This window comes from Vitis riparia, chromosome 18, assembly GCF_004353265.1.
Source record: "Vitis riparia cultivar Riparia Gloire de Montpellier isolate 1030 chromosome 18, EGFV_Vit.rip_1.0, whole genome shotgun sequence".
In the NCBI taxonomy this organism is placed as follows: Eukaryota; Viridiplantae; Streptophyta; class Magnoliopsida; order Vitales; family Vitaceae; genus Vitis; species Vitis riparia.
The window spans coordinates 903734-918035 of record NC_048448.1 but is presented as its reverse complement, the minus strand read 5'-3'; the positions used below and the strand labels follow the sequence as shown (position 1 = coordinate 918035).

General features: G+C 36.2%; 1 protein-coding gene and 1 long non-coding RNA gene across 2 annotated transcripts; both read left to right on the top strand.

Moving 5' to 3' along the window:
* The first annotated feature begins 1676 nt into the window (after nucleotides 1–1676).
* LOC117906910 (protein NLP4-like) lies at nucleotides 1677–7356 on the top strand. The gene is made up of 4 exons (XM_034820186.1): nucleotides 1677–3429; nucleotides 4795–4842; nucleotides 4944–5907; nucleotides 6086–7356. The coding sequence occupies exons 1-4, from the start codon at nucleotides 2533–2535 to the stop codon at nucleotides 6967–6969; spliced, it is 2793 nt and encodes a 930-aa protein (XP_034676077.1). The 5' UTR covers nucleotides 1677–2532; the 3' UTR covers nucleotides 6970–7356.
* Nucleotides 7357–8278: 922 nt separating this feature from the next.
* LOC117906295 lies at nucleotides 8279–13637 on the top strand. The gene is made up of 2 exons (XR_004649790.1): nucleotides 8279–8646; nucleotides 11008–13637. It is a non-coding gene; the product is annotated as an uncharacterized LOC117906295 (long non-coding RNA).
* Nucleotides 13638–14302: the final 665 nt, after the last annotated feature.

Sequence of the window (14302 nt, the reverse complement as noted above, 5' to 3'; positions counted from 1 at the left end):
TTCCATACTGACCGACCACATCATTTCATATCACATGTGTTAGAAATTGGATTTTGTTTTTTACTTTTATTAAATAATGGATTCGTGGGCTTGGCCCCATCGCTGGGAACTATGAGGGATAGAATTTTTCTAACTCAATTACGTAATTGAGATAGATTTCATCAACCCATTGCTATCTTTAGGGCCTTTGTAATTATGAAGCTTCCTATAATTATACAAAGTCTCCCATTGATCTTTTGAAGAGTCAAAAAATATTAAATAGTTTAATAATATTAAAATTTATTAAAAGCATCATTATATATAATATAGTTTAAATATAAATTTAAAAATTATATCTCGATGTTTGTTTTTTGGTTGAATAGAAAAAGTCAATACTTTGATTTTTTTTTATTAAGTTAAAAATAACCTATCGATATCATGCTACATAATTAAAGTGAACTTGTTATCAATAAGTTCAATTTAGTTATTTTAGATGATGTAAATATGTTACTTTTAACCGAATAGAAAAAGTTAAATATTTTGATTTTTTCTATTTAGCCAAAAAAACAAACACCACCTAAGACTATGTTATAAATTCCGGGTTTAGGACCAATATATCATTATGATTAAGGTGATATTTGTTTTTTTACTTAATTTTAAATAGAACCTTAATACTTAATAGTGTTAAATATTAGATTGTTTGTTTTATAGTATTTTATTTATATTAAGTATTAAAAAGTATAGAAAATCAATATGTTATTTTTTTTATTTAGAAAAAACTATATATTTTGGTTTTTTTTTTAGTAAAGGGTTTATAATAAGTCATGAAAAAGTAGAAAAACAAACCATCTAAATTCTGAAAACAAATTGTTTTCAACAAAAAATAAATTGTTTTCAATAAAAAAACCAAAAAAACAAACACCACCTAAGTAAAACTCATTTATACATAATGTTAGATACAATGTTTTTGTTTAACAAAATTATAAGATCAAATAAACACCAAGCTTATGATTTACTTTGATGCTCATTTATATAGAGTAAAAAATTTTCTTTTTTTATTTTATATGAGACATTATAAATTTACTATTTCAAATAATAACTTCTATTTTGTTTAATCAAATATTAATGTAATATAAAATTTTGATTATTATGATATTATTGACGTCATTGAAATTCTATAAAACTATAGCATAAAATCTTGGAGAGATGAATTATTGCTTTCAAAATGGGTATAAAATTTTATAATGCTTTGGAAAATTCTTATCCTCTTTGAATGAGATCTTTTTCTTTAATATAAACAAATGATTAAAGCAAAGCCATGATATTTGAAAATTGAGGCAGCGATATTCCCTAAATTTGACCGTAGGGGCCGTCACATTCAATGTAAAGTCTAAAGAGAGCATCAGAAAAGTGCTAAAAGGCTAACAGAGAAAAGTGGGGAAAAACCGATTTCTACAAATCCAATTTGGTCACTTCGAAGAAATCGGATTCCAAATCAAAAGCCAATCCTGAAGATCAGAAGATCAGCTCATAATCTCTTAGTTTTCTCCCCGTATACAGTTGGCTTGTGGTGTTGACTTGAACGAGAATCCCAAGGAAGCTGGGTGGGTCCCAAAGCTTGGAGAGGAGAATCTTCCCACACGCAAATGCAGTAAACTTGGAATCAAATCTCAATATAATAAAGAATTTAAAGGAAATGAAAAAAAGGAGAGCGGTGAAGAAAGGCAATAACTAAGAGAAAGTGGTGGCTGAGATTTCACAAGTACGCCATACCTTCTTAAAAGCCTCGTATTCCTGCTTCTTGGGTTGGGACAGATTTTGGGTATTCCAGAGTACTTATCATCTTTTTCTGAATATAAGAAATACCCATATTTCATTTGGGAATCTTCAAGATTCTCTACACAGTGAATTAAGGTTTGGGTCTCCTGTTAATGTTTTTTTTCCTTTATGGGTTTTGTGGAATTTGTGATTTGGATATAATGATTTTGGTGTACTTCGGTTTTATTTTCCTTTTGGTAGAACTAGAATCATGAATAAAAGTGGGTGGGAAAGGTATTGATTGAAGAATCTGTTGAAAGTGTGCTGTTATTGGTTTTTTTTTTTTAAACCCCTTTTTCTTTTCCGTTTCTTTTGGTTTTGCATCTTGAATTTAATTTAGTTTGATGGATTTGGCGGTTTTGAAATGGGTTTTCCTCTTTAATCACTCTTCCTGTCATTTTCTTGAGTGATGTTATCATGTTGGACATGTATATCATCAGAAAAGGGGAAACCTAATCTTGATATGAGCTTCATCTCTGCTTAGGTTTTCCTTTTTTTTCTTTTTTTCCCCTATTTGACCAGATTAGGGTTTTGAAGAGTGGGAGGAGGAATTTATCCTGAGAGTTCCTTTTTGATGTTGCATTTCACATCAAATTGTTCTTTGGAACCTGAGACTTGCACAATTTGGATGGGTTAGGATTTGCTTGGTGGGTTTCTGAAGAAAGTTCATTATGGAAGATGGAGCAATTTGGACGGCTTAAGATTTGGTAGGTTGGGTCTTATAGAAAGATCATCATGGAAGATGGAGCACCCCCACCAGAAACTGCTTTGGGCACTGTTCCTGATTCCTCCATGGATTTGGATTTCATGGACGAGTTGTTTTTAGGAGGATGCTGGTTAGAGACAACTGATGGATCTGAGTTCTTGCTACAGAGTCCATCTAATTCTGGTTCTGTCTTTGATCCTTCATCTTTATGGCCAACTTTTGGATCAAATAATGTCGATTTGAGTGCAAATATATCTGCAAATAACATCCAGGAAGAGACGCAAAGATCAAACTTCCCTGGGAACGCCGTAGAAAGCACTGATAAAACTCAGTCTCTTAGTCAGAGTATGACAAATGTTGCAGGGTATCCAGTTCAATCAGAAAACTATTTAATGGATGATTTTGATCTTAGTAGAAGGTGGTGGATTCGACCCAAGTCAAGTCTGGGTCCTTCATCTACTGTGATGGAGAGATTAATTCGAGCACTTAGTTACATGCGAGTTTCCACAAAAAATAAAGACGCACTTATTCAAATATGGGTGCCAGTAAATAGGGGTGGCCGAAGAGTTCTTACAACTAATGACCAACCTTTCTCGCTCGATCCCCGCTGCCCGAGGCTTGCAAGGTATAGAGACATTTCTGTGAACTATCAGTTCTCAGCTGAGGAGGATTCCAATGAATTGGCTGGACTGCCCGGGCGAGTTTTTTTGGGCAAGGTTCCTGAGTGGACTCCTGATGTTCGCTTCTTTAGAAGTGAGGAATACCCTAGAGTCGACTATGCTCAACATTTTGATGTCCGTGGAACTCTCGCACTTCCAGTTTTTGAACAAGGCAGCCAGACATGCTTGGGTGTTATTGAGGTTGTGATGACCACTCAAAAGAGTAACTATCGTCCTGAGCTTGAAAGCGTCTGCAAAGCACTTGAGGTTTGTTTCTGTTGCTCGTATTCAGAATTCCATTATTTCTGTTTGATTCCCCACTTTCCTCTTGGATTTGAAGTTTTGTTTTTGAGAATGTGAAGTGCTTGGAGAATTGCCTTTTATTTTGGTATGAACATTGACTTGACAAGGTGAAAGGTATTGTCATTCCGCAAAAGAAACAGTCTAGAATTCTATATGTCCAATCAAAACATATTGGGCCTTAGTATAGGGTGTAGTTTTTTGTATGGCTAAGCATAATTTAAAAAATCCATGATTCCCTCGTGAACAATATTTTGGGTTATTCCATCTCAATACCATCAATTTCTTGCCTAATTTTTGGATTATGTAATTTCCTTTTTTATTTTTTCATTTTTTTTTATTACTGGGATTAGAGCTTACTCTAGGTGGCTCTGACTTGAACTGCTACAGTCATGTAGCCATGCACTTGATCATGTGCATTTGCAGCAGATGGGAAATCCAGTGGGCTCTTTCTCAAGGCATAACAATTCCAAATCTGGGATAGCACAGTGGCTTCTTCCTTGATGGTCTTGTTTTCACACAAGGAATTGGAAATTCATATTTTTTCATGCTGATAGAGCCCACTTTGGTCTTTAGTTCATGTCTTTAGGTCTATAGCCTGGTTATCTTTCTCTGCAGCTGAAGATTGAATGTTTACCTCGGCTTTTATGGATTATTGATTTTAAAATAATACTGTATCCACAAGTATCACTATAGCTTCCAGAAGACAATTGAACATCTTGAACATTCGACAACATAGACTTGTATTTGGGATTTCCATAGATGAAGAACGATTCGAACTTCTCTGAAATTAGTGACTATTTTAAAGAAAATTTTGATTATTAACAATATTAACTCATGCAAATAAATTTATTTCTGTACACGTGATTGCTGCGAAAGAAGAAAAGTAAAATTACCTCTAAAATCACATTAGATACAATTATAAGCTTGATCTTCATCCATTCTTGCCCTTCACCATCAGAAAGAGTTTTTTGGCCTCCTTCCATCTAAGGTTCAAATCAAGGAAATTTCAGGCATTTGAAGCCCTAATTTTTTATTTTTTTATTTTTTATTTTTAAAAAATTTGGAATGGGAAAAAAAATTTGTGATCCTTTTGAGTTCAGAAATTTCCATTTTTAATTGTTTCTATTCAGGTTGTTATGCTTTCCCCTGTCTTTCATTGTAAATAGTGTAAGCAGTAACACTGATGTTATTTTGATGAAGTACCATTACACTCCTTCAAATTTTCTCTTTTATTTTTTCCCCAGATTTAGGTTATGCTTTTGCTTATGCAATTAATGAGGATAAGGGAAACTCATGTCTTGATGTTCTAATAAATTTGTTTACTCACAGGCTGTTGATCTGCGGAGTTCTGAAGTTCTGAGCACAAGGAATGTAAAGGTAATTGGATGATAGTTGCAAAAGAAAATTGGTCAATAAAAAGTTTTAATTTCTTTATTAAGATTATGATTAGTTTTTTTTTTTTTTTTTTGTTAAATCAGGCATGCAACGAGTTCTACCAAGCTGCATTACCCGAAATTCTAGAGGTCTTGACATCCGCCTGTGGAACACATGGACTGCCTTTGGCTCAAACTTGGGTCCCATGCATCCAACAAGGTAAATGGGGCTCCCGGCACACTGATGAGAACTACATCCACTGTGTTTCCACTGTGGATTCTGCTTGTTGTGTAGCTGATCCCCGTACCCAGGGTTTTCATGAGGCTTGCTCTGAGCACCACCTACTGAAAGGTCAAGGCGTTGCTGGAAGAGCATTCACAACTAATGAACCGTGCTTCTCAGCTGACATAACCTCCTTTAGCAAGACTCAGTATCCCCTCTCTCATCATGCGAGGATGTTTGGACTCTGTGCTGCTGTTGCAATACGCCTGCGGAGTATTCATGTTCCTGCGTCTGACTTTGTCTTGGAGTTCTTTTTACCTGTAGATTGCAGGGATCCTGAAGAACAAAAGGGGATGCTTTGTTCATTGTCCATCATCATACAGAAGGTTTGTCGGAGCCTACGGGTTGTCACAGACAAGGAGCTGGAGGGGGAAACTCCTTCCCTGGTTAGTGAATTGACAGTCCTCTCAGATGGAAGTCCTGGCAGCGAAGAAACACAGAAGGTGCAACATACACCCACCGAAAAAATTTCCCAAGAACAGTCATCCTGGATGGCCTCTCTCAAGGAGGCCCAACAGAGTATTGATATTACCCCGCCATCCCAAAAGGAAAAAGTGAGGGAAAGGTTAAGTGAAAAATCCTTGGAGTTTAGACAGCATCAACAAGATTCAAGCCAACAAGGAAGTTTTGACTGTAGAGATGATTCTACTTTTGGTAAGAGTAGCTTATCTAGTGTGGGTAAAACAGGAGAAAGAAGACGTAGCAAGGCAGAACAAACCATCACACTGCAAGTTCTTCAGCAATATTTCGCCGGGAGCCTAAAAGATGCTGCAAAGAGCATTGGAGGTAAGTGAGTCTTTCGTGGCTATGATAAACTGCGATTTTATTCAGTTATTAGGAAAATTTTAATTGGAAAATAATAATTAATATATCTTCTCTGGAATTGAACTGTTCTTTTCTATGCTGAATTATGTTTTACTTCTAATTGATTCTTTTAGTAACCGTTCTGCTTCTTCAATTTCAGTTTGCCCCACAACCTTGAAAAGGATATGCAGGCAACATGGGATCAAACGTTGGCCTTCTCGGAAAATTAAGAAGGTTGGTCACTCCTTACATAAAATACAACTTGTGATCGACTCAGTCAAAGGTGCATCTGGTGCTTTTCAAATCGGTAACTTCTATTCAAAATTCCCAGAACTGGCCTCGCCAGAGTTATCAGGAACCCACCCATATTCAACTTCAAAGCTTTTTGATCACGAAAAGCCATTAAGCGTGCAACCTGAGGGAGACAATTCCAGCGCTGGAGTTGCTGCATCAAAATCTCTTTCATCTTCATGCAGCCCGAGTTCCAGTTCAAGTCAGTGCTGTTCCACTGGGACTCAGGAACATCCTTCCACATGTAGTGTCACTGGCAGTGATCCTATGGTAGGGGAAAACTCCGGGGAAGGTATGCTAAAGAGGGTCAGAAGCGAGGTGGAACTGCCCATCTCAAGCCAAGAAGAGCTAAAGCTCCTACCAAGATCCCAGAGCCATAAATCTCTCCCCGAGTGTCCTAATCTGGAGAGTCATCCAGCCATACCACAAAGTGGTGGCCGGGCATCTCAAGAAGGGGATGCCTGGAGAGTGAAGGTCACGTATGGAGATGAGAAGATCCGTTTCCGGATGCAAAGTAACTGGGGATTAAAAGACCTGCGGCAAGAAATTGGGAGGCGATTCAATATAGATGACAGCAGTGGATTCCATCTCAAGTATTTGGATGATGACTTAGAGTGGGTGTTGTTAACATGTGAGGCCGATTTTGAGGAGTGTAAGGACATATGCGGATCGTCTCAGAACCACGTGATAAGGCTGGCCATCCATCAAATTTCTCATCATCTGGGAAGTTCTTTAGGTAGTACTTGCCCTTAGTGAAATGCTTTCATGGAGGTTGTGATAGAAAATTGGATGGTGTTGTTTACATGGATTTAGCTATTCATGTTGGGAAGTTGCTTAGTAGACGAGTTTCTGTAAACATTGAATTCGGTTTCGAATTACACAGGATTGTGAATGGTACGCTGGAAAAGGACCAAAATAAGGCAGGGAGGCAGTTCAAAATTCTGGTAATGGAACACTGCAACTGACGGCGAGAGCTGAGAGACTTGAGCAACGCTGCAATTTTCTTTTGTTTTATTTTCGTTTTATAGCCTGTATATATTTATGGAGTTAATGTAATGAGCCTTGGACTGCCCTGTCAATCATAGATAGATGAAATGGAAATGTAATTTTTCTCTTTAAAGCTAAAACGGTTCTTTCCAAGCTCAGTTATCAATGTTATATAGGAGGCGGAAATAAAAATGAGATGAAAATAAAGGTGAATCCATAACAAATCAAAAGAGAATTTTGGTTTTCATGAGGAATGTAATAATTATTCCTATAATAAAAAACCTCCATGGTTACAAATTTTTTTCTTCCATCAGGATTCCACAACAAAATAGGATTCATATCCTTTGCTGCACGCTAGCTAGGACGGCAACTAATTGGTATCATTTAAGTATAGCAGCGTATAAAATATGAAGTTAAAAGTAAATATAGTTGATGAGAAACGGCCTATTATAGTGATGACACTTGTACATACAAGCTGCATTAGCGAATGGAAGATGGGCAGTGGCATGCTGCCGAGGGCACAGATTTGTTGAGCATCAACTAATTCTCTAACCCTTAGTTAACTGCCGAGGTCTAAGATTGTTGAAAATTGAAATTCTCTAACCCTTAGCACAACTGACTGCCAGGAAGGTAGTGGCGTGGTGCCGAGGGCACAAGATTCTCAAACTCTTGGTAAAGCGGATGTTATATTAGACTAATGTAGACTTGATTGTTAGGAGGACACTAGCATGCTGCAGACGGCATAGGGCCAATGAATTCATTACTGCAATTGTTATTATAAGTCACAGCTCACTGCGATGTTTCCAATTTACCATAGAATATCCAGGGCTTTCCTAGCTGCTCTAATTTTGGTTTCATATCCCTTTTAAAAAGAGATCAGACAGAGCGAGGGCATTGGCACTGAGAATGGGAGACAGGCTGCTTTCTAACTTCCCCACCTCCTTTCACTATTGATTCATTCGGGCACTAACTGAGAGTTTTAAGTTTGTTTAGAACATATAAGTAATTTTCTCAAAACCAAAAAGAAAAAAAAAAAAAATCCTTTTCCAATAATGTTTTCTACTACGGACAACAATTCTTTCGAGATCCTCGGAAAGTACGCAGCGGTACAACTGTTGCTTTGGCGTATGACTAACGGTTTACAGCTAATAATCATGGGCTGTGCTGCATGACTCAAGCAAATGACTAAACTGTCCTTACCCAAGGCAAAGAGAGTTCCAAATCTGTAAGGGCAATTCAAGTAAAAAATGAATACCGGCCATTGCGGGCCAATGCCCGAAGGGCGCTGCAGGTATCAGCGACTCAACGGTTTAAGATTCGCCCTCTGAAAGTTCTGAACAGCTCCCACTCATTCTCTCTATTCTGTTTGTCACTCTATAATTTTCTCTCTTTTTCTCTCTAGAACCAAGAGAAGAAGCTCTCTCCCGTTTTTGACAGGTTCAGGTGATACTTCTTTGGTTTTCGAATCCTCTCTGATTTTCTTTGATTTATGCCGCAATAGCTTCTTTCCTACATCTGTTTCCTCTGAATCTTCCAAGAAACTTTCAATTGTCTTGTAATAGACTTTTTGGTGTTTTCAGCGCCGAATCCAAAGATCTTAATTGATTTATTATTTGATTTGAATCTTTTTGTTTGATTGTTGTCTTGTGTTGTCGTTGAATCTGAATATTGGAAGAGGCTTTAGTTTTTTCTCCGATCAGTGTTCATTTATTTACCTTTGTGAAATTATTATTAAATCTGAGGAATGCAAGTACTAGCTTTATTATGTTCAATGAATGCAGATTGCTTTGATTTTATTGTGATTGATTATTGAATCGGATGACTATTCAAGATACCATTTCTTTGATTTTTATCCTATTGATTCTTGAATCGGACTACTATTCAAGATAGTATTTCCTGTGTTGACTAATCCGACTTTGGTGGTAATTTTCCCTTGATTTTGTGAATCTTTAGATCTGAATTCTGAACAGAAACAAACAACACAAGCTTTTCTTTTATGTTATAACTGGATTATCTTTTTCCATGACTCATGTTTCCGAGGCAAAGGCGGAAAGACATTTACATGGCTCCTGACTGTATTAACTATTAATTATTTATTATTTAATTATTAATGACTAAACCCTAAACCCTAACAGTTGAAGGAGAAGGTAGATCTGTGTCTAAAGCAAGGTGTTTCTTCATACCAATCCCTTGAGAACTTGACTAGTTATGTCTTTCTTCTTTCAGTTTCAAGGAACTTGTTCGTGACTGGTAGATAGTCTTTTGTTGTTTTTAGGAATTCTCTTCTGTGAGCTTTTCAAATAAGCTGGTGATGAGATATCTGGTTTTTATTAAAAGATCTGTTGGCTAGATTACTTCTTTAAGAATGTGCTTAAGGATTATGTCGTATTATTACCACATTGATATCTCTATGCTACAAACTACTCCATAACAAAATTTAGAGGTGATTTCTAGCAATTCTTGAATTAATTTCCCTCAATTTCTAGTTCTACTGTTTTATAACCCACATCTTGATGCCCACAAAATATGCCAGATTGAGGGCTGGTCCTTGAGTGTTGCCACATTTAAGTAACTGTCAATTGAAAAAAAAAAAAAAAAAGCATTTTATATACTGCAGGGTCAATAGTCTTGTCATAATGTGGCAAATTTATTTGGTTACGAGATAGTGTCATATGGGATTAGTAAATTTTCATTGTTAATAGATAATGTTATATTTCAATATGTTATGGTTGGTGGTTTATGACGGAATTCAGGTGATGCCTAGGACATTTGGTATCCATGGTTTTGGCATGGACCAGGAGATAAAAATATAAATTTTTTATTTACCTTTTCTTTTATACATTTGCACATAGTTCTGAAGTGGAAACATTCATGCATCTTCCATTATGGACCATGGAGCTCTTGTATCCATGAGAAGATATATAATATATTACTAAAAACTCAATCTCAATTTCATTGCTTCTTATATAATGTCAACTTATGAGTACAAGCAAAGTGTACTCAAGTGGTGCATGGGAAACTCTATAATAAACCATGTAGAATAAGATAAACTGATCTACAGTATGCTGATTCTTGAAATGCATAATTTTCTCGGTGATGTTTGTTTGGATCTTTACCATTTAAATCTAACACTTGTTTGGTAAATTACTTAAATAATATATATAGAAAAGCATCTGAACTTCTATTGCTTTCTTTTATTGGTTTTGATTGGGAAGAGTGGGGGTTACTAAAAATTTTTATAAAAAACTTTAGGACTCGGTGTATTTTAATAACCGAAGAACTATTTCAAATTCTTTATGCTAAACTGCAAGTTTGCAAGAGCTGTCCAAGTAAATTATGCTACTTCATTCTGTAGGTTGTTTGGTGGTGGTGTTGTAACTATTGGCATCTTCCAGTTAGAAAAAAAGAAAATGACAATAAGCCAAATAAAAACTAAACAACCTCAAATTGAGAGTCTATTACCCCTTAAAATGTATAACCATCCTCTTTTTATAAGCATTTGTGGCTGAAGTAGCCATCCGTGGACCCAAAAAAAGACCTTTTTAATAATTTTTTTAAAAACCTACCTTCTCTTGCAACAAATTGGAATAGTTCCAAAGCTTCCTTGCCATTCTTAACCCAGTTGACACATTATGGCTCCTTCCACCAGGACATCCTCAAAATAATCACATCAATTTCAGCTCTATTTACAATCCTGACTCCACAGGATATGGTCATTATGATCTTTGTGCTTGCATTTTTGTAGTTTTTTTTTTTTTTTGACAGGTATTTAATTTTATTTTTGAATACTAAATTCCTATTCAGGGAAATCTTTGGCCCATGCAAATTCAACTAGGATAGCTGGGTATACAATCAGATCGACTTCTCCTAAGTCTCCCACTGCTTAGTGCCTTTAAGAGTGTGGAAGGATCTGATTATGAAGGTAATTTGACTGAAAATTCTAAAATAGACACTACATATATACATGCTAGCAGAACCGTTACAAGATTTATCTGCTGCAAGATTATTGTTTGCCATCCCTTATTCCGGCTGCCTGAACTTTTAAACTCTTTCTCTTCTTCTCTGAACTGATAGTCTTGTTGCTTCATGGTAGAAGTTCATGTTTGAGTTCCTTATTACAAACCTTTTTGTTTTACTGCATAAACAATGCTTTTTCCCTAGGATATACACTATTTGCAGTAAGAAAATAACTAGTCAAGCACAAAAAAATTTAAGTATCTACTGGCATACATTTGAATCCTTAATCAAGCAGGGCCCAGACAGTAGAAGCTTGTTCCCAAATTTACCTGATCATGTCACTGCAAATGGAGACCTGTCAATAGCTGCTTCTAGCATGATTTGTTCCCACAGTGTATCTGGTGACCTGTATGGTGTTGCACCTGATCCTGTGCAGCTGATATTATAAGAAAAAAGCCAGAGCATGAAACTTCGGTATGGCTTAAAATTATACCCAAACTGGTATGGACTCCCTCTTCTCTCCTTGCGAACTTCCATCCTTAGCTGCTGTGCTTTTCTCTGCATGGACAAACTTGTAAATGTGTGGAGTGCTTTGCTTTCAATATTTTACGGATCATTGCTTGTGTGTGTTATTAGTGTAAAGTATGCAGCTATTAATATGATGGTATGCAAGAAAAAAATTGAGACATAAAAAACAAAATAGTGATGAGATTTTGCTCAAAATTCCTAGCGCAAATGTTCAAAATTAAACCAGACTTAGCCTGTGGTTCAGTCATGCTAGGTTTGATCAGCCCTTATGCTGTTTGGTTTGCTGAAACTTTAAAAAATATTTAATTGAATTTTTTAGAAGAAAATTAAAATGATTTAAAAAAAAATCCAAAAAAATGGTCGAATTGTCATGCTTATAAGTTATTCTGGTTGTTGCTGTTGTGTTCTTTTCTCTGCTTGGTTGGAGAAATGAATTTTATCCCTTCACTTATTTTCCGCATGAGAAAAAATTAAACTCATGCTCAGCTCTCCCTTTCTGCATTCAACCATCAACCAGGAAGCTGGCTACTCTTTGGTGTAATATCCATCATCATCTTTTCTACTGCAATGCCAATTTACCTAATCTTAAACGAAATTTCTCATGAATAAAAATTTCCAATGGATTTTCATAAAATTCATGATCTAATTCCCCCATTGAAAAACTCCATATTCATCTCTCCCGTCTCACAGCATTTTTTGCTGCAAAGCATAATCTTTTGTAGAGTCAAAGCTTATGCAACCACATGTTGGTAGTTCAAAACCTCAAACAGACATATAATTGATATGGACCAAAATGGGTAGGCATATGGTCCATATAAAGTTGCCAAAGTTGAGTTGAGGGTATTTTAGTGTGGAAGACTGACGTATTCACAATTAGTTCTGTCTACAAGACTCTAGCGCCAGGTGCAACCTTTCCTTTTGCTGTTGAACATATTTGAGATCCTAAAGTGCCTTCCATGGTTGGCTTTTTGCTTGGATGGCATTGTGGGAGAAAATCTTAAACATAGATCAGCTTATAAGATGAGAGTGGACCTAGGTGAAGTGGGATTGCCATTACAAGCAAGATGAGGAGATGGCTGATCATAAAATCCATTGTGACTGGATCTCTTGCTCTTTGCATTTCTCTCTTTGGGGTGGGTTGGGTTATTCCCTGGGAATATTTTTCTAAGATAGCTCAATAGTTTCAGGGTAAAGAATCACAAAGCAGTTCAGAAAATGGCTCTACTAATTTTGTTTTGGATGGTTTGGAAAAAGTGGAAGTGATGAACCTTCAAAAATTTGAAGCATTTGATTTTGGTTGTCAAGAATCAGTTTCTAAGTTCTTTGGTTTTTTTTCTTGGTCTAAAGGGCTCTGTACTGATGGGATGCCAACTTTAGCTTTGTAGATTTTGTTAACAGTTTGGGTTGCTTTATGTGCGTTTCTTTTCCTTCTTTTTTTCAATTAACAGAGTGGATGTGTATGGGCCTGTGTATTTTCATTTCTCCATTGACCATGGTTGTATCCCTTTCTTGTTTGTGCCTATGCACATACTGATTCATTTATTGCCATCAGTCCAGTGACATAAGTTTTATCAGGCAAAGCTGCTTTATTCTGTTTTTCCAAGAGTAGATTAAACAGTAGTCTCTAGCCCCTCCGGGGCAGTGGCCAGCTTAACTCGTAGGTACTTTCCGTTCAGGAGAGGTGGGAGGTTCCAGGTTCCAGTCATGGGCTTACATAATACGTGGTTCTGGTGGTAGGGGTTGTTTAATGGCGGCCGTCCCTGGTCTTGCAGAATACACCATGTTTGTGTTATTTAACAAAATGATCTTAGAATCTTTGCATTTTCAAGATTAGATCCTTGTATCCTTTGAAACTCCAACTAAGCTGATCTATGCAGGTCCTGCAACATGTAGAATTCAGAAGTGAGACCAAATTAAATTAACTTAATCACCTATTTCTTGTGAGAAAATGTCCCTTTCAAATGTTTGCTTCTTTGAGTGGATGATCAAGCATGTTGCAATGACGTTTGGCATAGTTGTTAAAAGACGCGTTTACTCAAGGCACAACTCCCCAATTGTACGTAGGCGTGCAAATCGTGTGTTTTTTTAATCACTTTTATTCTTGAAATTTCTTACCATACATTGAATACACATATATATATATATATATATATATATATATATATATATATATATATATATTTACTTGGATTAAATTTATTAAATTTTAAATCATATTTTATAAAATTAACATGTACGCTAAGTTCCAGCTCACTTATCCAGCCGAGAAGGCATTTCTCATTCTCATTCAGTGTCTCAATGGGATGCCTGAAGTGATTCATTCGAATGAAAGGCAACCCAGACCAAAATAAAAAATAAAAAAGGCAATATACCCAGTAATCTATTGTCAGCCAGCATTTATGAAGGTAATGTAATTACTAATTAGCCTGTCCAGCATAGATAGATGAAATGGAAATGCAATTTAGATTTCATTCTTTCCAATTGGAGGCGTAACCTTATGTCACGAGAGTAAGGCCTCTTTGGTGCAATGAAAATGGGGATAAAAATGAAAAGAATCAAAATCATGACAAGATTAAGTGTTGATTTCTGTGAGAATAAATTTTTCCTTATTCTC